This window comes from Trematosphaeria pertusa (assembly GCF_010094035.1).
Source record: "Trematosphaeria pertusa strain CBS 122368 unplaced genomic scaffold BU26scaffold_14, whole genome shotgun sequence".
In the NCBI taxonomy this organism is placed as follows: Eukaryota; Fungi; Ascomycota; class Dothideomycetes; order Pleosporales; family Trematosphaeriaceae; genus Trematosphaeria; species Trematosphaeria pertusa.
In genome coordinates, this window is record NW_022987225.1 from 210466 (window position 1) to 231380 (window position 20915).

General features: G+C 56.1%; 9 protein-coding genes across 9 annotated transcripts; 5 read left to right on the forward strand and 4 right to left on the reverse strand.

Annotated features, from left to right (window-relative positions):
- Positions 1-293: 293 nt before the first annotated feature.
- Positions 294-4493, forward strand: BU26DRAFT_434915 (uncharacterized protein; the record flags this gene model as incomplete). The annotated part of the gene is made up of 3 exons (XM_033824101.1): positions 294-1508; positions 1574-4238; positions 4306-4493. The coding sequence occupies 3 exons, from the start codon at positions 294-296 to the stop codon at positions 4491-4493; spliced, it is 4068 nt and encodes a 1355-aa protein (XP_033679607.1).
- Positions 4494-5340: 847 nt separating this feature from the next.
- On the reverse strand, positions 5341-6292 carry BU26DRAFT_434143 (uncharacterized protein; the record flags this gene model as incomplete). The annotated part of the gene is made up of 3 exons (XM_033824059.1): positions 5341-5955; positions 6003-6074; positions 6131-6292. The coding sequence occupies 3 exons, from the start codon at positions 6290-6292 to the stop codon at positions 5341-5343; spliced, it is 849 nt and encodes a 282-aa protein (XP_033679608.1).
- A 309-nt stretch (positions 6293-6601) lies between these two features.
- Positions 6602-8395, reverse strand: BU26DRAFT_82319 (uncharacterized protein). The gene is made up of 2 exons (XM_033836374.1): positions 8229-8395; positions 6602-8071 (listed from the first exon to the last, which is right to left on the reverse strand). The coding sequence occupies exon 2, from the start codon at positions 8030-8032 to the stop codon at positions 6878-6880; it is 1155 nt and encodes a 384-aa protein (XP_033679609.1). The 5' UTR covers positions 8033-8071; positions 8229-8395; the 3' UTR covers positions 6602-6877.
- Positions 8396-8707: 312 nt separating this feature from the next.
- BU26DRAFT_434159 (uncharacterized protein) lies at positions 8708-10559 on the reverse strand (the record flags this gene model as incomplete). The annotated part of the gene is made up of 4 exons (XM_033824061.1): positions 8708-9127; positions 9187-9455; positions 9622-10365; positions 10418-10559. The coding sequence occupies 4 exons, from the start codon at positions 10557-10559 to the stop codon at positions 8708-8710; spliced, it is 1575 nt and encodes a 524-aa protein (XP_033679610.1).
- A 348-nt stretch (positions 10560-10907) lies between these two features.
- BU26DRAFT_522414 (SURF6-domain-containing protein) lies at positions 10908-13001 on the forward strand. The gene is made up of 3 exons (XM_033829783.1): positions 10908-11123; positions 11181-11273; positions 11330-13001. Exons 1-3 carry the CDS (start codon positions 11106-11108, stop codon positions 12782-12784), a joined length of 1566 nt encoding a protein of 521 aa, XP_033679611.1. The 5' UTR covers positions 10908-11105; the 3' UTR covers positions 12785-13001.
- Positions 12982-14301, reverse strand: BU26DRAFT_522415 (NADH-quinone oxidoreductase). The gene is made up of 3 exons (XM_033829784.1): positions 13784-14301; positions 13447-13712; positions 12982-13396 (listed from the first exon to the last, which is right to left on the reverse strand). The coding sequence occupies exons 1-3, from the start codon at positions 14077-14079 to the stop codon at positions 13266-13268; spliced, it is 693 nt and encodes a 230-aa protein (XP_033679612.1). The 5' UTR covers positions 14080-14301; the 3' UTR covers positions 12982-13265.
- Positions 14302-14452: 151 nt separating this feature from the next.
- Positions 14453-15223, forward strand: BU26DRAFT_490550 (acyl carrier protein). The gene is made up of 6 exons (XM_033826059.1): positions 14453-14714; positions 14764-14781; positions 14831-14911; positions 14964-15012; positions 15063-15101; positions 15151-15223. Exons 1-6 carry the CDS (start codon positions 14490-14492, stop codon positions 15156-15158), a joined length of 420 nt encoding a protein of 139 aa, XP_033679613.1. The 5' UTR covers positions 14453-14489; the 3' UTR covers positions 15159-15223.
- A 183-nt stretch (positions 15224-15406) lies between these two features.
- BU26DRAFT_522417 (vacuolar protein sorting-associated protein-like protein 74) lies at positions 15407-17384 on the forward strand. The gene is made up of 4 exons (XM_033829785.1): positions 15407-15938; positions 15990-16236; positions 16299-16792; positions 16848-17384. Exons 1-4 carry the CDS (start codon positions 15672-15674, stop codon positions 16896-16898), a joined length of 1059 nt encoding a protein of 352 aa, XP_033679614.1. The 5' UTR covers positions 15407-15671; the 3' UTR covers positions 16899-17384.
- A 540-nt stretch (positions 17385-17924) lies between these two features.
- Positions 17925-20766, forward strand: BU26DRAFT_82339 (SNF5-domain-containing protein). Its single transcript, XM_033836375.1, has 2 exons — positions 17925-20101; positions 20151-20766. Exons 1-2 carry the CDS (start codon positions 18014-18016, stop codon positions 20469-20471), a joined length of 2409 nt encoding a protein of 802 aa, XP_033679615.1. The 5' UTR covers positions 17925-18013; the 3' UTR covers positions 20472-20766.
- Positions 20767-20915: the final 149 nt, after the last annotated feature.

The window sequence follows — 20915 nt, forward strand, 5'->3', positions numbered from 1 at the left end:
CCTGGCCCCGTCTCGACGCTGCGGGCGGGCGCGCGCTTGGCTCTCGCATCTCCACAGAGCGTCCTAGGGGTCCTGGGTCCTGAGTCCTGAGCGCCTCCGCGACACAGCAGCAGTCCGTTTGGCAGCACCGCAGCACCGCAGCAGCAGCATCGCCCGCCCGCGTCGCCGCTCCGCCGCTGTCCAGCGCGTTCCTGCACCTCCGCCATGCGGGAGCATCTGCATAAACGTGCATGAGGACCGGAACGGCAATCTCAGACACACATCCCAGAGTCGGGCCCGCTAGCAACACCAACATGAGCATCTACACGCCGGTCGCAGCGACTCCGCCGCCCGCAGACCTGGCCGGGCCCACGCACTCCCACCGCCGCCCCTCGAGGAGCAATTCCGTCTCGTCGTCGTCGGTCGTCACAGTCCGGCGGTCAGCCTCGCTCAAGGACACGATCCCTGATCCGTCCAAACCCCACAAGAGGGCCACACCGCCTCCCTCGCGACGCCGTTCTAGCGCTGCTGCCGGCGCCATCGAGGGCATTGGGACTTTTCGGGAGGGCGTTGGCAACCTGAACCGCTGGTCGCAGTCGACCACGAGCAGCAAGTCGTCGGCGAAGGAGAAGGGACACGCGCCGCACCCCAGCTTCTCGCGGCACCTGGGCCTCACCACGAATTCGTCTCTGCCCTCGGTCAATGGCGCTGCGGCGCATCCGCCCTCGCCCTCGCGCCTCAATTCCTCGCCGTCCCGCAGTACGAACGCATATTCTTCCACCCGCTCGCCGGCATCGAGTCCCCATCGACGTGCTAGGCCGCGCTCGCCGGTATACCACCCCCCAGCCTCTGCGAGGGAACCCCCCCAGATACCCTCCCTACCTGCCCTCCTGCCCGCCACAGTGTACGATCCCAGCAGCCCGCACACCGGTTCGTCGAGCGAAGGCCCCTCCACGGCCGGCCTGTTTACCCCAAGCACATATACGACGACTACATCGACCGACTACTTCACCTCGAAGCCACGACCCCCTCCGTCGAACCAGCGCCCGCCATCACGCAACAGCAAAGCCGACAAAGTGCTAGGAAGGTCTCCGCTGGGTTCTCCGCCAATTGGCGTTCTGGAGTCGGAAGCAAGGTACAGGTCGAGCTCGGCCGCTCCTCGGCCGGTGACAGCGGGCCGCCCCTCGACTGCAGCAACAAGGGACACGGCGCAGCAACCAGCACAGAGTGCGGGGCACGAGCGGTCATATTCCAAAGAGCAGGATTCTCACAAGAGGAGCGAAAGCAACGCCAGCAGCAGACTGGACGACAGCTATCTGGGCACCCCTCCGCGCAATCGGGAGCGGAGGGAGAAGGATAAGAAGACCATGCTTTCGCGAGCGCTGCAGAAGGCGAACACTGCAGTCTTGCTGGACAATGCGCAGAATTTCGAGGGCGCCATGGAGGCGTACGGGGACGCATGCAGGTTATTGCAGCAGGTGATGATTCGGAGCTCAGGCGAGGAGGATAAGAGAAAGCTTGACGCAATCGTAAGTAGCAAGATTCATTGCTTCCATTGTGTGACTCTCATTTACCATTTGCTGACGCCTGGCAGCGAGTCACCTACACCAATCGCATAGAAGAGCTCAAGAGACTGGATTCAGGTTACCACGCTTCAGGTGGCAAGTCATTACCTGCTCGCCCTATGAGCGGCGAATCTCTAGATGAGCAGCGCTCTATGTTGTTGGATGCGGGTGAGGAAGAAGAACCTGTTATTCAAACGGCCACCGTGACAAGAATCGTCCGTGACCGGTCCCCTGCGCCAGAACCGCCGCCTTCGCAGCCTTTACCCCTTCGGACAGCCCAATCCGCGGGACAGCGAGAATCCGTGATCTCCACAGCAATCCGTGACGTCCAGAAGGGCCTGACGAACTCGTCACAGTTTCACCTCCAACCACCTCCCGGACGCCTGGGAAACAGCATTCCCTCCTTTTCACCTGGACTAGAATCACCAATGGATCGAAGTTATATGCCCCCGCCGCTGTCGCCTAGACGGCCAATATCACCTCTGCCATCATCTAAACAGGACGCTGAGTCCGGTGCGGAGAGTAGGCTTTCTCAAGTAGAACAGCCTATCCAATCCGGACATTCAAGAGGCCATAGTAGTGAGTCAATCTCCTGGCTCGACACTATAGACGAATCCGGAGGGTCGTCCTGTTCATCATCCGTACATTCTCTCTCCCCGGGTGGTATGCACCGAAAGCATCTCCGAAATCCAAGTGGCGCGACAGAGGCTGAATTTGACGCCGCGCTTGATGCAGCTGTTGAAGCTGCCTATGACGAAGGCTATGAACCGTACGATGATGACGAATTACCAAACTCTGCCGAACTCATCGCCACCAAGCTAAGGAACGTGGAGCTGGCGAAGGAACGAGTACGGGAAGCAGAACGAGAAGAAGCAATTGCAGCGGCGAAGTACCGGTATAAGGAGGCTCAGCTACGCAACGAAAGCTTACCGCGCGTTCGAGAAAGCGCCGAGTTCAACTTCCATGATCAAGCAGAAGAGGATGAGCGGTTACTAGACGAGATGACAAGGGAGTACATGCTCGACGAATTTGATTTCGACTTGCAGACCAAGTCAGCACTGCCCCGGCAATCGGATTCCAGTGGCTTCTCGGGAAGCACGTACAACAGTTCTGTGTCCTCGCACAGAACAACCGGTGGAACCTCACTATCGACCGTTGCGGAAGTGATATATCCTCCGAAGCAAAAAGCACCCACGCATTCCCCGCCACCGGTGCCTACCGCTTCTGGTGCTCTGTCTTCCGTATCGGAATCCCAGACGTCTCAAGGAACTGATGTTTCGCAGACAACGCCACGAGGTCCAGTTATTGCGAAAGAGACGGGCTCAGTACGGAACCGGAGGTTATCTGGGCAGAATCTGAAGAGCTTAAAGATCGAAACATCCTTGCCGCCCGTTCCACCCGCGCCTCACACTGACAAGGCAACGCTCCTAGAAAAGGAACCACTGCCTGATGTGCCGCCACTACCAAAATCAGCCGCCGCCACAACGTTCAGTAGCACGCAATCCTCCATCGAATCCACCTTCAAGGTGCCAGCACTACCGCAGGCCCACCAACAACCTGGTCTTACGGCTCCGTCGCCACAGCCTCCTGTCCCAAGTCCGGCCGATACCACTTTCACAGTCTCACCAGCTACACCGGCCCTCAGCCATGCCATGTCAAACGATACCACGCTCGTGCCTGGCTCACCGAAGAATGGAAAGGGGTCTGCAATGGGAATTAGGAAGAACAAGTCCTCCCTTAGCCTGAAACAGCGAACCCTGTCAATATCAAGTCCGGATGGGTCGGACGGCTCAGTGGGGACGCCTCTCAGCGCCTCTTTCTCTTTTGCGGGACGCAAGCCTAGCAGTGCAGCGGCGCCGACGCCGACGCCGAGCGTACCAACCTTCAACGTCGACGGCCTACCAAGTGGAGGGATGCACCTGTTCGAGAGTGATATCCATTCTCCGTACTCACCTGGTTCTCCTAGTGCTGCTGTGGCAAACGCCCCGATACCCCTGGAACCGTGTCCGGACTCGTATCTCCTTCGGCCTTTCTGGCTCATGCGCTGTTTCTACCAAACCATTGCGCATCCTCGCGGCGGATACCTTTCGACAAAGCTCTTCATACCCCGCGACGTCTGGCGTGTAAAAGGCGTGAAGCTGAAGAATGTCGACGACAAGATCGCGAATTGCGACTTGCTGACCGCGGCGCTCCAGAGATTATCCGCTGTGGACACCCTCGACGCGGATGCAGTACTGGAGGAAATGCAAGCGCTTGAGGTTGTTCTTGACCAGGTGCAAACGCAGCTGGCCAAGAAGCTTGGAAACGAAGTCGGTGTACACGGCGTTTCGGCGCTCTTCAAGGATGCCTACACCGTGGGTACCGGCTCAACAGCAGACGGCAATTCAGACAAAGGATCCCATGGATCACAGGATCATGGTCCAAAGAGCGCAATGTCGCAAAGCAAGTCATATCTCACGTCGTGGCGGAAGCTGCGGTCGAAGGGCTCGGCTGTCGGTCTAAGCAACATGGCTGGAGCAAAGAACGCTGGTGGCGAAGTGCCGAAGGATTCCTTGACCATGGCTACGCTTCCAATGACTAATCTACCTAACATCAGGTTCGCCAAACGAGACATCTCCGGTGTGGTGTTTGAGGGTCCCAACTCTGGATATATGGGCAGCTTAGCGAAGCTTTTTGATTCGGCCCAGATATTGGGTAAGTTTACTCCTCTTCTAACACGGGTTTCTGTAATCGATGGAGCTTTGCTGATTGTACGTGCTAGACCAAATCGCTCGCCAAGTCGAAGACCCAGGCCTCAAACACTCGTCACCTACCCACGTCGGTCTCGAGCTCTCTGCCCGCCATGCCGCTGAGTTCTTTGGCTTCTACATCTGTCGCTTCGTGCTTGCGGACGTCACGCTGATGCTGGATAAGTTCATCAAGAGGGGAAGCGAGTGGGTGCTCGTATAACGCATCCGTTGTTGTAATGAGAGGGCTGTTGTATTAGGGCCTCAGATAGCAGAGCCCGAACCTCACCTTCGTTCCACTACAACCCCTTCTTTTCACTTCTGCTTGTTCCTATTTAACTCGCCGCTGAACGGCCGGCTTGGGTGTGTTTGCATTATGGAGAGGTTCCCGTCACGAGTTATGTCCTCGTCTTATCCCATTTTCCTGCTGTGCGAACAAAACGCACTGTTTTTTCACGGTTTTATTGTCCCGTTGTTTTCTGTTTGTTCTAGCTGCCACAAGATATCCCCCCAATTCTTATCAAACTTGTATGTACCATCCTCCATCATCATCAGCGAATTTTCCTCATCTCTGTCCTCTCTCCTAGCCGTCTGTCGCTACATCTTTAGATCCTCCACCTACGTCATGTAGTGCTTTCCTCCTTTCTTCTTTCTCTCCCCCTCCCTCTCTCTCTTCCGACAGATCGGACGGGGCATAGGCCTGCAGCATATGAGGAGATGAGATGCTTGTATGTACGCATGGTGTGCTGCGTTGTATGTATGTAGGATGCGCCGCGCGAAAGCGAAAAGATAGGACAGGCTGGCTGGTTGGAGAGCCTGTCAGAGGGGAATGGAATGGAGAGGCTATTTGAAACGTATTATATTTGCTCTTTGTGCGTGTGGTTGTGAGATTTACATTGGGGTGCAAACCGGCGCATCATCCACCAGGAAGATTCTAGGGGTGGTTTTCAGATTGGCCCGGGATGTGTTCTAATCGGGTGGACGAGGCACTCCAAGGACCATAAAACCAAGCCACAAGCTCCCAAGGAAATCGATTCAGACTACGAAGCTAGTGCTCAAAGATACAGCCCTCACGCAACAAACGGCCGTGGCTGCCGTCCACCGTGCTGCTCCTCCCACCTCACCACCGCATCATACATCCTGGCCTTCCCTTCCCTCGACTCTCTCGCCTCCGGCCCCCGTCCCCAAAGATCCTTATGCCTGTAAAACCCGCCCTCAAACGGCAGCGGCCTCTTCGCACTCGTCAAGCTCCTCTTCCCCATGCCACCATCTCCCGAGCCTGACGACGACGCCGAGCCAGGCAGATTCAAAAACCGGCTCCATGCCTGCTGCGCGTCTTCCAGGCTGCTGCTCGCGCGGATGGTGCGGAGCACCGAGGAGGTGCCGATGAGCTGGGCTTCGAGCAGGGAGGACTGGAAGGTCGAGATGGTTTGCTGCAGGGCGTCGATGGCGGAGTAGACGGGCTGGTTCATTTCCTTGTGCCAGGAGCGGCCGAGGGTTGTGAGGGCTGTGGCGAGGCTGGGGAGCGAGAGGATGTAGGTTGTGTAGGGCTCGTCGAGGGAGGTGACGGTGCTGTTAGGGCCGGTCAGCGTAGAGGGTGCGGTCGTAGTTGGGAAAGGCGGCGGCGTTGGGGGTGTGGGGGTTGGGCTGGTGACATTGGTATCGTTGGCGGCGAGCCAGTGGTCCTGTGAGTGGTGTTAGTGAGCTGTAGGATGGACGGGAGGGGCATTACCTTGTCAGACTGCAGGAGGTAGTTCGCCCTGAGCACCGTCGTCGTAATATTCGCAACCAGATCTGCGGTGCCCTACCCACCGCATCAGCATACGGCACGCCCACACCCAACTCTCAAGCACCGCTTACCAGCGAGCCCTGCGGCGCCACCGTCAAGAAGCCCCACGTCGAATTATTGGGCGCAGCATTGATCGTCGCGGCCGCCGCATCGACGACAGTCTTCAGGTCCTGCAGGTCCTTGACGGCTTGGGGCACCGCGGCGGCAGTAAGGAGAGCGCCGGTGAGATACATGCTGCCGAAAGCCTTCAGGATCCGTGAAGACATATAGGGCTGTTGCGTAGGGTATTGGCTGTGGGAGATACTGTTGTGTAGGCTAAAGGTGGTAAAGTTGTTGAGTTGGGATGAGGGATGGTGGAGGACTTCAGAGGATTGGCGGAGGATAGCTGGAATATATAGTAAGCTAGCGAGGAGGAGCTAGCGGTCGGCGAATGGAAGAAGCGGCGAGTGTGGATGGAGCGGTGCAGGACTCCGGGAAGGAGGAAATGGTGGTGAGGTACCGCCTCTGCCATGCCGGGCAGGAACGCCCCCCAGTGCACGTCCATGGATGCATCTCCTCCAGGCCTCTCAAATAACTCATCGTAACATCTCTCAAAACACTTGCGCGCCACCGCTTCATATCTTCATGGGGTAATTCATTCGTCCGCATCCGTTGTCTCCATTCCGCTGGTGGCAGGAAAGCGTCCGAGGTGCAGTTGATCTACCGCAAGGCCCAAAAGAATGAACCAACCTTGCCAAGGGCAGGATAATCCTTCTCTACTCCCCATTTCCATCTATTTGCACCCATTCTTTCCATCCTGTCGTAGCCCGAACGCTCACTCAAATCTTCCACCCCATCTCCACCGTATTTCCCTTGCCCGTCAACACGAGCCACGAATGCTCCAAGCCTTTCGGCAGAGCCGCTCTAGAACCTTGATGAGGAAACGAGTTAAGATTTGTCTCGCTCAAGTCTTGCTTTGCGAAGCCCAAATCCTCTGCAACTTGATGTCCGGCATTAAGCCGCACCATATTGTGTAGACCGAGATGAGGGAGCAAATTAGTGTCCCTATTGCCGGCATTCCTTGCGCTTACTCCTTGCTGCTGCGTCCTATTGGAGCGGAGGCCACGGCCGTGCTGGGGAAGCTCGTCCAGAAAGCCAAGTTCTTCGTCGAAAGTTCGCCTTTCCCTTCGATGCTGCTTCGCTGCTGTTGCGGCAGCTTCGATTCTAGCTTGGTCTTCGTCGAGGTTGAGGAAGTGGCCAAGCAGCATGGTGGTTTCGTCGAGCAAGACGCTGTCTTCGTCCTTGTCTCCCAAAGTCCTCGTCTTGAGCTTATAGTCGTGTGTGGGGTAAGGATTTTGTGCGGCTTGATCGTAACCCCTAGAGTAAAACTCGCCTTCCCTATCGAGCTCTGGCGTTGCATATCGTCCTCCCACCGTAACCGAAGAAACTTTGACCTCTTGAGCTCCAGGAGGAAGAAGAAGTGATTGTGTGATCGTCTCTTCAAATCCTGCCTCCAACCTCCCTCTGTCCATGACGAGGATTTGCCTAACTCCGCGTATTCCAAGCAAGGCTCTAGCAAGGACTTTCTCGGTGCTGTTGATCTTGTATGGAAGGCTTGCCTTCGTTTCCGAAGACAAATTATTCGTGAGAAACTGATTCAGCTTTCCTTTGACGTCGTAGGATACCGCAGGAGAGACGAGGTGGTAGTTGTAGCGGGTGAAGAGGGTTCTGCCGAAAACAACAATCTTGACACCGTCTAGATTGTGCGGATTCGTCCCGTCTGGACGCGGGTGGAACTCGTTAAGCGCCATTGCGAGCTTGTCTTCTTGATATGCGTCCATTTCTTCGGCGTCCAGATGGAGTTCTAGAATGCGGATCCTCTCCTTCGCATCGTTCGGATAGGTGGCAAGTTTGAGGAAGAGGTTTCGGTCGGCGTCACTTGCGATGATAATATGGCCTGGTGTGTACGGGTCTTCGACTCCGCTTGTAGCCATGATGTATCAGATAGCTCGAAGGCCTTCAGCTGGGGTTCCCTACTCCAGTCAGCGTTCCCTTAGACCAACCTAGCGCATACGGTGGGGCGATGCAGAACCAGCCTCAGAGTCGCCTCGCGCCTCGCGCGTGAACGTAGGAAGAGGCTTTACGTCTGGATCGGGATTGCTGGATACCGTCAGCGCCGTTTCCCTTTACCAGTTACGATTCTCTTGGAGCTTCTGAGCGAATACGATTGTGTATTGTGCGTTGAACGTCAACCCTACCGGGCGGCTAGTTGTCTAAGTAGCGGACGCAGCACCCGCATAGGTCAGGTGTATGTGGCAGTGTGGATCGGTCATCTGAGTGTAAGAAAGAATAGCGGGGCTTACCGGAGTGTGATAGATGCAACACAAGCAAACAGAGCGTTGTGCGGTCTGGGTTTCGCGATGGCGGGGTTCGGTGTGTCGGCAGCAAAAGTGTTGGTGATGATGTGCGGGAAGGCGTGAAGTAGAAGCGCTGGTGAAGAGAGAGGGAAACAAGGAATTTAAAGAGGTGTGAATGTGAATGTAGGGCTCGGGATCACTCTAATCGATACCAAATGATACTAGCGGAATAACGAGTTCCACCGGAACTGGAGCTCACAGCAAGAGTTCGATCCTGATCGTTCTCGCCGGAGCCATCACAATCCATCTCGTCTAAAAGCTACCACCGCGATCGCCCTTGGACCTTGTATCCCGCCTCTCGTATGCTCTCCACCATAGTGCTAGGTTGGCTGCTACTAACAAATCCATCATCTTCAAGCCCTCGTCTTCAATGATAAGTTTGCCCAGTTTCGCGTGCTTGCCACCGAAACCACCTCCAGCAAATTCTTGTCCTAGTGATAGATCCATGCGGTCAAATGAGCTCCTGACGTCCTCCGTGCTGTCGCCACGTGAGTCTGATACCGACGAGTTGTGACGACTGTGCCGCGGTCGGTGGAAGAAAGAAGATCTCTTCGGTTGTTCCTCGCCCCGAGGTGTTGACACTTTTGAGCTGCTTGGGAGGTTGAACCTTAATTCGCTAACGGGCATGGCCATGGGCGGTGCACCTTGGAGGCCTGGGACGAGATGCCGACACTAGGGGTAGATGAGTATCATGCGCGTGAGAACCGGCGACAAGTGTGTGTTGTACTTACTTTCAACGAACCTCCTCCGGCGCCAGTAATAAACTCGCAACGCCCATTCCAAGGGCTCATGAACACGTACCCTCGAAAGCTCGTCTGCTTGTCTGACACTTGAATTGTGCTATAGGACTGGTGTTCTCGGGATAGAACAGGCGGTGTAGCAGGGGGTGGCCTTAGATCCATAGACGACCTGTCGTGCTGCCAGCCCTCGACACTATTTCTTGGGCTTTGACGCGATAGGCCTGAATCGTGCGAGTTGATTTTTCGATGACCAAAGCCACCTACGAACGGTGGGGAACATATTAGCAACTGCCCTAGAAACAGGGGCGCGAGGCACATCTAAGCATGTTTTAGTCGTTCATGTGCGTTAAAGGCCTTCAGATTGGATATCCCGGCCCCGCATCGACCGACTAAAACATGCTCGTACGTGTACCGCAACCTACGTACCACTCGCGTATTTCGATCCTTCCATCCATAACCGCCTACGAAAGACGTTACTATCTCTGTCGGCTTGCTCAGTTTGGGACGCCGTGGTCATGGCTCCTTGTTCGGAATGAAGAAATTTGGAATAGCCCGGATTGGTGATGTCGATGTACATGGGTGCGCCTGTTCTCTTCTTGGCAGTAGGCTCATTGATCGTAGAGGAGGACACATCCAAGACGGGCAGATCGTCGATGCGCGCAACATTCCACTGAGCGCCAGAGGCAGGGTCGCGCCGAATGAGCGTAAGGGAGGTTCCCTGAGGATAGGCCTGTTCGGATGGTCGTCTCGGAGGCAGTGCAGGTCTCTCCTCCTCTGCTTGATGTCGTGAAGTGTCAAAAGAGCGCCGTGGACTGTAATTGGGCCCTAAGAGATTGGAAGCCGCTGGTAGGTGATTCGCGGCACTGATGTTTTGCCTGCTTTCGAAATCATTGACCGGCGCAAGTGTCCCATAAACTGGTTTTCTCTTCGGAGCAGGCGGTGCGGCAGGTGGTGCCAAAGCACCAGGGATTGCTTTCCGTTGGACGGTTGTCGCCGAGGGCCGGTCTGGCAACGGTGGACGCTGCTCGCTGTAATCAGGCTCTCGAAAGGAAGGAGGATCAACCAGACGGGCATCTTCCGGGTGCTCTACGTGAACAAAGTACAGCGAGCTCTGGATATCCTCTGCTGTCACCACCTTCTCACGGGGCTTCAGCGGAGAGAGGAACACATCTGGAACCGATTAGGCCCTGCTTCCTTCGGTTAATTGACATGGCAGTCTTACCTCTACTGCCCGGCACGCGAGCGATGTATAGCACCAACGGCTCATGCTTCAGATGCGTTGGATTCCTTGGGTATGATGGCGGGTTCGACGCAAGCGCTGTAAGAGACGATAACGACTTGGCCTCAATGGCCGGCGCAGCCATTGGAGAGAAGACTGGCCGCCGAGCAATGCGAAAGAAATGGAAATCTAGAGTCGCTACTTAAGTCTTCGGGTTGAGGTGTCGGGCGGGAGAGGTTTGCTACTCTGAAGTAAGCGTTGCCCGATAACCCATATATATTCGGCAAGGCGACGCTGAAGTGTGGCAGTGGCAGTGCATACGCGTCCTTGGACAGCGAATGGGTTGCCTCGGCCTATAAACAGAGTCAAAGCGCATTGAATTGCCACGCAGCGCTCATGGGCAACGTAGCGACCGGGACAGCGGTTACAAGCCCTTGAGGCCGCAACCCAGAGGGAGGTTGGTGAAGAGCAGAAGTTGGGTGGGGCGGTTGCCTATTGGTCGGCGTTGAAAGGCGGTCACGGACTATTTCGAACTCTTGGCACTTGAGATTTTGATTTTCCGCACTCGAACTTCTCGAGGCGCACACGACACTCCTACAGTCGCGCTCTCTCCGCCTGCTCGCTCGTTCGCTATTGCTCTAGTGGTGGAAGCGACTGCTTTCGCACCAGGTGCCCTTTAAAATCCCCAATCATGGGTGACGACCTGGAGGTCCGCCGCAACAGTCGCACCCTGCACCTCTCACACAACGCTAATCGATGATATCAGGCGCGGTTGAAGAGCCATGCTCGGGCCTTTGAGGGCTTGATGTCCCTGATCCCCGCGAAGGAGTACTACGGGAAGGATGCCAGCATCACCAGCGTACGTTCTATCTCGCCACAGCCTCACCGGGACCGCGCTAAGTGTTGCGCGTCTAGAACCAATGGAATGCGAAGAAGCAGACCAAAGAACAACGGCAAGCTGCGAAGAGAGCGAAGCTGGACCCCGACTCGCACAAAACCGCGAAAGACGTCATGGACGAGAACGCACGAAAACGGAAGCGCGAGCTCGACGGTGACGACTCCTCCGACATGGACGTGGATATCGAGAAGGAGAAACCTGGAGAGGGGTTGAAGAGCGCATCAGGTGCAACAAAGAAGCAGAAAGTCGCCAAACAAGCCGACGCCGAAGGCGTCGCGGACGAAGAAGGGAACGCTGACGGCCAAGAGCATACGAAGCAGGCTCGGACCAAGTTGACAGCAGATGAGAAGAGGAGACGGAAGCTGGAGAAGAAGGAGAAGAGAAAGGAGAAGGCGAAGCAGAAAAACACGTCAAAAAAAGAGGGGCAGGGCGAGGTCCATAAGGCCCAAACTGAGGCCGAAGAATCAGACGACGAGAAATCGGACGAAGATCAAAACGAAGAAGAGCCAGACCACGACGATGATCACATTCAAGCATTGGACGTCAGTGGTCTTGTCGAAGAGGGTCAGTCTACAGCTACACCAACCTCTACAAATTCCAACGCCTCCACAGCTTCCGTTATCTCTGCAGCTTCGTCCTCATCCTCGATACTGCCGCCCTCCGACGAGCGAGCGCCCGAAAAGAAGGAGAAAAAGCCCCTCAAACTTGACCCGAAAAGTCATGACACATTCCGCGCCCGACTGACGGCAAAGCTCGAAGCTATGCGAGCTGCAAGGAAGGCCGACGGTCCAGACGGACGGCCTGCAAGGAACCGTGCCGAGCTCATTGAAATGCGGCGGAGAAAGGAAGCTGAGCGAAAGGCTGCAAGGAAAGCCAGCCGGCAGCTAGCGAAAGAGGATGAAGAGCGTCTAAAGGCAGAGGAGCAGCTCGCTCGGATACGTGGAGGATCGGGCTCTCCCTCAATGTTTTCGAAGCGGTCGTCGCCAGATCACGAGCGGAATTTCAGTTTTGGTCGAGTGGCATGGGACGACGGAAAGCAGCTAGAAGGGGATCTCTCGGGCTTCCTCGAGTCAAGGAAGAAGAAAGGCCGGTCCGATCCCAAGACAGCACTTGAGGCCGCCAAGAACAAGAAAGCGCGGCTCAATGCGTTGGACGAAGCAAAGCGAAAGGACATCGAAGAAAAGGACTTGTGGCTCAATGCGAAGAAGAGAGCTCAAGGAGAGCGGGTGCACGACGATCCCAAGCTGCTCAAGAAGAGCGTGAAGCGAATCGAGAAAGCCAAGGCGAAGAGCAGGACAGAATGGAAGGACCGGTTAATCAACGTGCAGAAGGGCAAGGAGGTGAAGCAGAAGAGGCGGGAAGAGAACCTCAGAAAGCGCAAGGAGGAAAAGGGCTCGAAAGGGAAGAAAGCGAAGAAGCCCGGGAAGAAAGTAAAGCGCCCTGGTTTTGAGGGGACTTTCAAAGCACGATGAGGAAAGCTGGGTATAAAGGACGGGCTAGCGCAGGAGCAGACATCCCGGGGATTGGCGTAGCGATCTTTTTGACATGTGTGATGAACCGGAAGTTGACGTCCGATATCACTCTATGTTTGCATTAGTGGAGTATCTTGGGTATATGTCCGGTTAGCGATTGCAAGTCTTCCGAAATGCAAAATCTACAACCCTTCAGTGTCCTTGCTGGGCGCGGGTCTACGACGATGACTATGCTCGTAACTCACAGTACACCCAGCATGCCTATGCCTTCCTTCTTCCATTCCTCCAACGCCAGAATGCTAGTCCTGAAGGCGCTTAGCAGGCAAACCCTTCAAGACATGCTTAATGTACCGCCACGTTTGGTGCTGGCTGTGAGCATTATCACTGTTGCCACTATTCTGTAGATGCACAAATGAAACCTGATTTTGCTAGACATGACCTCTCTAATATTTACAGATCTTGCACTCGCTGCCAACAGGCATTACCGGTACGGCGCATCAGCGCGAGCAGCGGCCGCAATCTCGGGCTCCCACTTGTCGCCATTTGCCAGCAGTTTCTCCTTGTTGTACAAAAGCTCCTCTCTCGTCTCCGTCGCATATTCTGCGTTTGGTCCTATTCAGAGGTTAGCATATCAGCTCGCAAAAGAGGTATCGAGAACATACCCTCCACGATCGCATCAACTGGGCAGCTCTCCTGGCACAGACCGCAATAGATGCACTTCGTCATGTCGATATCGTATCTCGTCGTCCTCCTGCTACCATCCTCACGCTCCTCAGCCTCAATGGTGATGGCCTGCGCGGGGCAAATAGCCTCGCAGAGCTTGCAAGCAATGCAACGCTCCTCGCCCGTAGGATATCGTCGCAGAGCGTGCTCGCCGCGGAAGCGGGGTGAGATGGGGCCCTTCTCGAAAGGATAGTAGATCGTATACCTTCAGAAATGTCAGGACATACTCTCTTCGCACTATCCGAGCACAGCGCTCGCCAATTGAGGGCTACTCACGGAGGCCGGAAAAACTGCTCCAGCGCAACGTACATGCCCCGAAACATCTCCAGCAGCAAGAAGTATTTGCCTGCCTTGTCCAACGAGCCCTCTCCTTCGTCCCATCGCTTCGGGCGAGGTAACCGGAAGCCGGGCGGCGGCGGTCCTGCTGGGGTGGCCGCTCGAGGGAAGGTCGTCGAGAATCGGGCGACGGTGGCGGGTGACGGGAGGCGGCCTGACGCGAATTGCGACGGCCTGAGGAGCGTCGATGTTGGGCGGCTGCGCGCCAGCATCGTCAATGGCTTCGTGCTGGCCATTGTTGGGCGCTGCGGAGTCGCGGGGCGGGCGTGTTGGAGGGGGGTTGCGATGGTAAGGTCGGGAGAGCTTTCCTGGTGTCGTTGTAACCGGTTACGCGTGGGCTGTGATTGGCTGCAGACTCATCGACGTCAACTGAAGTTCGAGAAGAGGCAAAGTTCGGCCAGAAAATTTGAACAAGGGCAATGACTGCAAATTGTGGAGAGGACCGGGGTGACTCAAGGCAATGCAGCTCGAAGGCACATCTCTGAGCATGAAGGTCTTCCGTGTATGTTCGCGCAGTGCAGGGCCCCGATTACGTAAGGCTGGTCCGGGTAGCTCTCGCAGGAAGTTCTCAAACCGAGCATCAACTCCATCCACCTTCTCTCCCCCTCACCGTTCCTCGCTTCCACACCCCGCAATCCCACCCACAATGTTCCGAACGGCTCTTCTCAGGTCCGCAAGGCAAGCTATCCGTGCCGCGCCTCGATGCCAGGCCCCAATTGGTCGTCCCGTTGCGCGAAGCTCCCTGTTCCAGGCAAAGCAGATCACCCCCGCCGCACGCTTCCAGGCAGTTCGATGCTATGCTTCGTCATCCGGCCTGTCAAAAGATGAGGTCGAGGGTAGGATAATGGATCTGTTGAAGAACTTTGATAAGGTAACGACCGTGCGATGGGATGTTGAAGCTATGGCTGACTCGGAAGCAGGTCCAGGACACCTCGAAGGTACAGGCGACAACTTCACAAGCTTTTGAATCATTCTTACGCTTTCTAGCTGAACGGAGAATCGCACTTCCACAACGATCTCGGACTTGACAGCCTTGATACTGTGGAGGTAGTTATGGCGATTGAGGAGGTCAGTCGTCGCGGACCAGATAGCACAAGAAGCAGGCCTGACAACAGCACAGGAGTTCAGCATCGAGATTCCAGATAAGGAGGCGGACGCCATCCACAGCGGTATGCGAGTCGGTGAACCTGTCCGCGTGTTCACGCTAATGATATCGCAGTCAAGCAAGCGGTAGACTACATCCTGGCTCAGCCCGATGGTAAGAGAGGTCCATCGCTCTTGAGTTGTCGAAACTAATTGATGCGTAGCGCACTGAGTGGAGTTGACACGGCGGGTTGCTAGATATCAAGGACATGGCTGGGGGAATTGGGTAGTCGGAGGCTGCTCCGGCGTTGTTATATATATATTCCTCTATGTGTAAAACAGACGCCTGAGATGGCATCTCGTGTATTTCTCGCTAGAAAATGGATGCTGCCCACCTCTTATCGTTTTCGACTTTGCCATGTGCGCAGGCCGTAAAGGTCCGCCAAAATCGCAGTCAGCCACGCTTGCCAAGCCAAGAAACGCCTCTCTGCCATTTGCGACCTGATAGAGCTGTCACACGAAGACATTCCCGAATCGACACATTGCAACATCCCTACTGCATTAACTGCTGAATCCCTTGACACTGCCAATTCCGTCTGCAGTGTCGTAGCGCTGCACGATCTCAGCTTCACCGCATGCGAAGCCCAAGCGCCAGCATCCCTGCGCTCGCTGAGGAGCCTCACCCATAACTTTGCAGGTGCAACAAAGACGTCCGACCACCCCATTCGTTTCACCACACCACCCGATGGCTACTACGACGTCTGGCCTAACCCGCCGAAGAGGAGGAGGGGCGGGTGCAGGGAATGACGGCGACGATACCAGCCGGGTGTCCTCACCTGTGCCCAAGCCTCGAGCAGACGATCGCACACCTGAGACTTCATACGAGAACTCCGCGAACGGCCACAAGATCGCATTCGACCCGCGGGACATTAGCGAGAATGCGGAGAGGAGCAAGCAACCCAAGCTGACGCTGATGGAGGAGATAATTCTTATGGGACTCAAGGACAAGCAGGTGCGTGGCAGGCAGAACCTAGGGAGGACTGCAACTAATCTGGACGGCTAGGGATATCTCTCGTTTTGGAACGACAACATCTCGTACGCGCTGAGAGGATGCATTGTTATAGAGCTGGCGTTCAGGGGTCGTATAAGCATGCAGAAGGACTCGTCACGGCGGCGGTTTCCCCTGGCCGATAGGGTCATCGAGGTCATTGATGATACGCTGACGGGTGAGGTACTGCTGGATGAGGCATTGAAGATGATGAAGACGAGCGAGAAGATGAGCGTGAACACATGGATTGACCTCATGAGCGGTATGTCTCGGGGCCCACTAGATTGGATTCTACATTGTGTATATGGGCTGACATTTAGACAGGCGAGACATGGAACCTCATGAAGATTGGCTACCAACTAAAACAAGTCCGCGAACGCCTGTGCAAAGGCCTCGTTGACAAGGGCATTCTACGCACCGAAAAGAAGAACTTCCTCCTCTTCGACATGGCTACACATCCGGTCGCAGACGGGGGCGCGAAGGAAGAGATAAGGCGACGGGTCCGGAATGTGCTCACGAGTCGCACCGTGGTGCTCCCGGCGAGCCAGTTCCTACCTGAAGAGATGGAGTTTAGATACCTCCGAACGATCGTCATGGTCTGCGCCGCTTATGCGGCGAATGTTCTCGAGAATGCTCTCACCACCCTCGGACACGAGGCACGAGAACGGGCCTTTGCTCAGGTCGACGAGCTGCTGGCGGAATACTCGCAATGGCCGTTTGCACGGAGGTCTGGCGGTTCTGGAGGTGTTGGTGCCAACATTGGCCAGGTGGTCAACGATGAAGTCAACAGTGGTAAAGATAAGGAGCTGCAGCTGGAGGTGAGTCTTAGCGTCGCCGGCAATGTGGGCCACGTTGCTAACGGTTTTCCCACAGGTGGTCGCCGCGTGTTTGAGCGTCTTCACAAGGCTTGACTCGCTGCTCTGAGCCAAGCGCATATGAAGATGCTAACTACATTTTGAAGGATCTCTGGGCTTTTCGGCATGATTCGGAAAGATTTCGGCACAGGATAAATCCCACAGCTACGTCAAACTACGGACAGATACGGCAGGGCAAGTCTGCAACCATCGGGCATGTTGAGGGCACGGGCGGTCTTCCTGGGAACATGCCATTCTTCTCGTTCATATCTCTAGCGTTTTCCTTTGCGGCAATCGGTCGGGGATAAGACAACGGCGTTGGGCCACTTGTTCTACGGCTGTATTAGCAAGCGGCTTTTCTTCCTTCCCTTGGATGGACTAGTGTTACAAAAATCGCGTTCTACGACAAGCAATTACTGTACACTTATGGCATGCCGGACGTAAGCATTGTCCACTTGAGGCAGTCCAACCCTCCAGGCGTACCTAGGTACCTAGGTACCCGTGGACAGAACCAACCTTGGAAGGGTGTCTTGGCATGTCACGTGAGAACAGAGTGCGAACCATAAACTCACTCCTCCAAGTATCCATCAAATGTGCCAAAATTTAGCAGGCCGGAAGAAACAAACACAGGCCAACCGCGGGCGACGACGCTTGCTGCAGCAGTGTGCGGCCCTGCTCAGCACGGCGGGTGTCTCGGCGCGATTAGGCGCAAGAAATAGATCCGCAGGTTGCGGCGCTGTTGCCTCGACTCATCACACGCAACTCCACTGACCGCATTCCGAGCTTATTTTCCGCCGCCGTGCCCGACCGCATCCCTGGACCTGCGAGCCCGAGGAACGGCTGCGCTCGATTCGGGAGCCAATATTCGGCTTGCTGCTGGAGCCTCCCGACTCTGCGCGCTTGTGCCTGCCCCGTGATCCCGATCGGCAGTTCCTGCCTTCAGCCAAACAGAGGCCCAGCCCGGACGACGCGCAATTTGTATGATCCGTCGTCGGTATGTACTCCATCTAGTTGCGCTGCCCATTGTCTGCGGAGATGGACGACGTTGGCGTCGCTCTCTGCGCCTGCCCCTTGGTGGCCCTTCGCGATGGCATTGCCCGCCCACGCTAACCGCGACGCAGCCACGAGCCTCGCGGGCATCGTCTGTAGCCCACCGCTCCTGCGCGCCGTACCACCAGGCCCGGCATGCCATCCACCTCCACCGACTCCCAGCACGGCGCGTCTCCCGCACAGAACGGTGCCATCGCCGTCCACCAGCCCGATGCCCCTGCCGCCGTCGACGGCCCCGAGCCCGCGTCCGGCGAGAACCATCTGATCCGCGAGGGGAAGCTCAAGGCGAAAGCTGTCCTCGCCGCCTCAGGGGTAAATGTCGACACGGCCGCTGCGGAGACCTCCAAGTCGCGGACAGACATGGGCTCGCCGGCGCTAGAAGAGGCCGTCAATGGCGCGTCGCCGAGTCGCAAACGCTCGCGCTCGGGGTCGCGCAAACCCTCCCGGACGCCCGCACACGACAACGCCGAAGGAGAGCAGCAATCCTCCAAAGACCCGCTACTTGATGTAATTAGAGAGCGCGATCTGCAAGCTTGCGCGACCATCCTTGACAAGAACAAGCGCCACGCCGAGCTGATCAACTCTTTGAAGGACGAGGTCAGGGACCTTAGGAAGCTCCGACAGCGACATCCTGCCGAAGTCTTTGGCTACGGTTACGGAGGCTACGGCAATGGGGTGACCGACCACCCCCGGGGGGGTTTCGCGCTGCAGTATCCTACCCAAGCCAAGCGCCCGGGGAATCGCAGAGCAAGACGGTTGCACCTCAAGAGAGATCAGATCGCAGCACAGGCAGAGCAGCTCGAAGAGCTGGTTCCGGTACGGTTAGACATTGAGTTAGAGAAGATCAAGCTCCGAGATACCTTTACCTGGAACCTGCACGACAGGTGGACTACCACGGAACTGTTCGCTGAAAACTTGGTTGAAGACTTCCAGCTTCCGCCCGAAATACGCGACTATGTCAAGCAGCACGTCAACCGGGAACTCCAGGAGCAGCTTCAAGACTTTTATCCCCAAGCTTTTTTCGACGACGAGCCCCTTGACCCGCACCTACCCTACTCAGCTTATAAGAATGACGAGATGCGGATACTCATCAAGCTGAATATCACCATTGGCCAGCATACTCTTGTGGACCAATTCGAATGGGAGATAAACAACCCGCTGAACTCTCCAGAAGAATTCGCGAGGCAAATGGCGGCCGACCTGTCATTATCCGGGGAATTTACTACCGCAATAGCCCACTCGATACGGGAGCAATGCCAGATGTTCACCAAAAGCCTGTATATCACAGGTCATCCCTTCGACGGACGGCCCGTAGAAGACGCTGATATCCGCGACAACTTCCTACCCTCCCCGCTTCCTTCCGTATTCCGACCTATGCAATCAGCCAAAGACTTCACGCCGTACCTGTACGAGTTGAGCGAGGCTGAGCTGGAGCGGACCGAGCTGTCGATTATGCGCGAGCAGCGGCGGCAGAAGCGGTCCGTCAATCGGCGAGGGGGTCCTGCGTTGCCAGATCTGAAAGACCGGCAGCGGACAGTTCGCACGCTGCTTGTCTCATCTGTTCTCCCTGGGGCAGCCGAGACCGTTGAGGAAAGTCATCTTTACAAGACCTCACGGAAGCCTAGAGAGGGTCGCCGCCGTGGTGTTGACGACGATTCGGACGAATCTGACAGCGATGAATCTGGCCCTGATTCTCCTGCCCCATCCCAGATTACCGGCGGCACAGCTCGAACGAGGGGAATGCGCGGAGCAGCAACCGCAGCTCAGGCAGCAATGCGATCCGCCATAGGCCGGTCAGCGACGCCGGAAGTGTCTGCTCTACAAAGCCACCACGAACCCCGGACTGCAAGGCAATTGAGATATGAATCCCGGGAAGAAAGTGTGCCAGAACCGACAACCCTCATCGTCAAACTCCCCATTTCGCCCGCGAAATTCAAGGAGTATCTGAAGAACCCGAAGGCCTTCGTGAAGCCTGCTTCAACACCAAGGATGACCCCCGCCCCGCCTCCAGCCCGGAGCACGCCTAGCGCGAACTCTATGCCTCCTCCACCCTCCCCAGCAGTACCACCCCGATCGACTCCTGCACCTGCAGCAGCGTCAGTGGCGCCTTCGCCGCAACCACCCTCTACCCCCACGCCGGCTTCTCAAACTCCGCAGCAGTGGAATTATTACTCCGATGGCCGGGTGGACGCACCATGGCCAATGCCGTCTGGCACGCAACCTGTGAGTATGAGCGGCAATCATCTAGTAATTCATGGCTAACCGTGTGTAGGCACCTCCTCCACAGTGGCTCCAAGATGCTCTTCAGCAATTGCGCGAGAGGAATCCGGGTGAACTTTTTGAGGCCACTATGCGCTATAGCGTCGTCGACCAAAACACACTGACGAGCATCAAGCTGGACACGTTGTCAGCATCCGCTACCCTCCCTCCGGGATACAAGGCACAGTGGCTTCCAAGAATCCGTTGCGTTGACTGCCCCGGCAAGCTCTACAACGCTGGCCCCGACCACACAGCGGATAACTTCCAGACTCATCTCAACAACCGACAGCACAAGGGGAATGTTGAGAGACGCACCGGAAGGACGGCTTCGTGATGTACGCATCTCTGCGAACAATTTACCTTTTTAAGCACTATACCTCCGGCGTTGCAGAGTGCAGGGCGGGCAAACAACAAGCCATAAATAGGTCCCGCCCATGGGCATTGAATTTTCTGTTCCCGGACTCTTGTACAAACTATTTATCTTTTAGGAAGCTCGTTATTACTCTGGTTGAGCGGGAGCAAGGAATCGTAAACGTGGGCGTGGACCGGCGTTCTCATTTGCCGGCACTTGGAAAGGAGATGGCCTGGCATTTTTGGATCATTGATTTTCGATCCTGGTGCCCGGTGTTCACAGCGACTTGAAAGAGTATTTGAAGTACAACGGCCGTCGGCTGGCTGCTCTTGCAGCTGGTGATAGCTTCAATAGTATATTGTCTATATTCTCAGGGGACCTTTCGGCTCTGGTTCCTAACCCGCACGCTTCTCGGCCTTTCCGCAC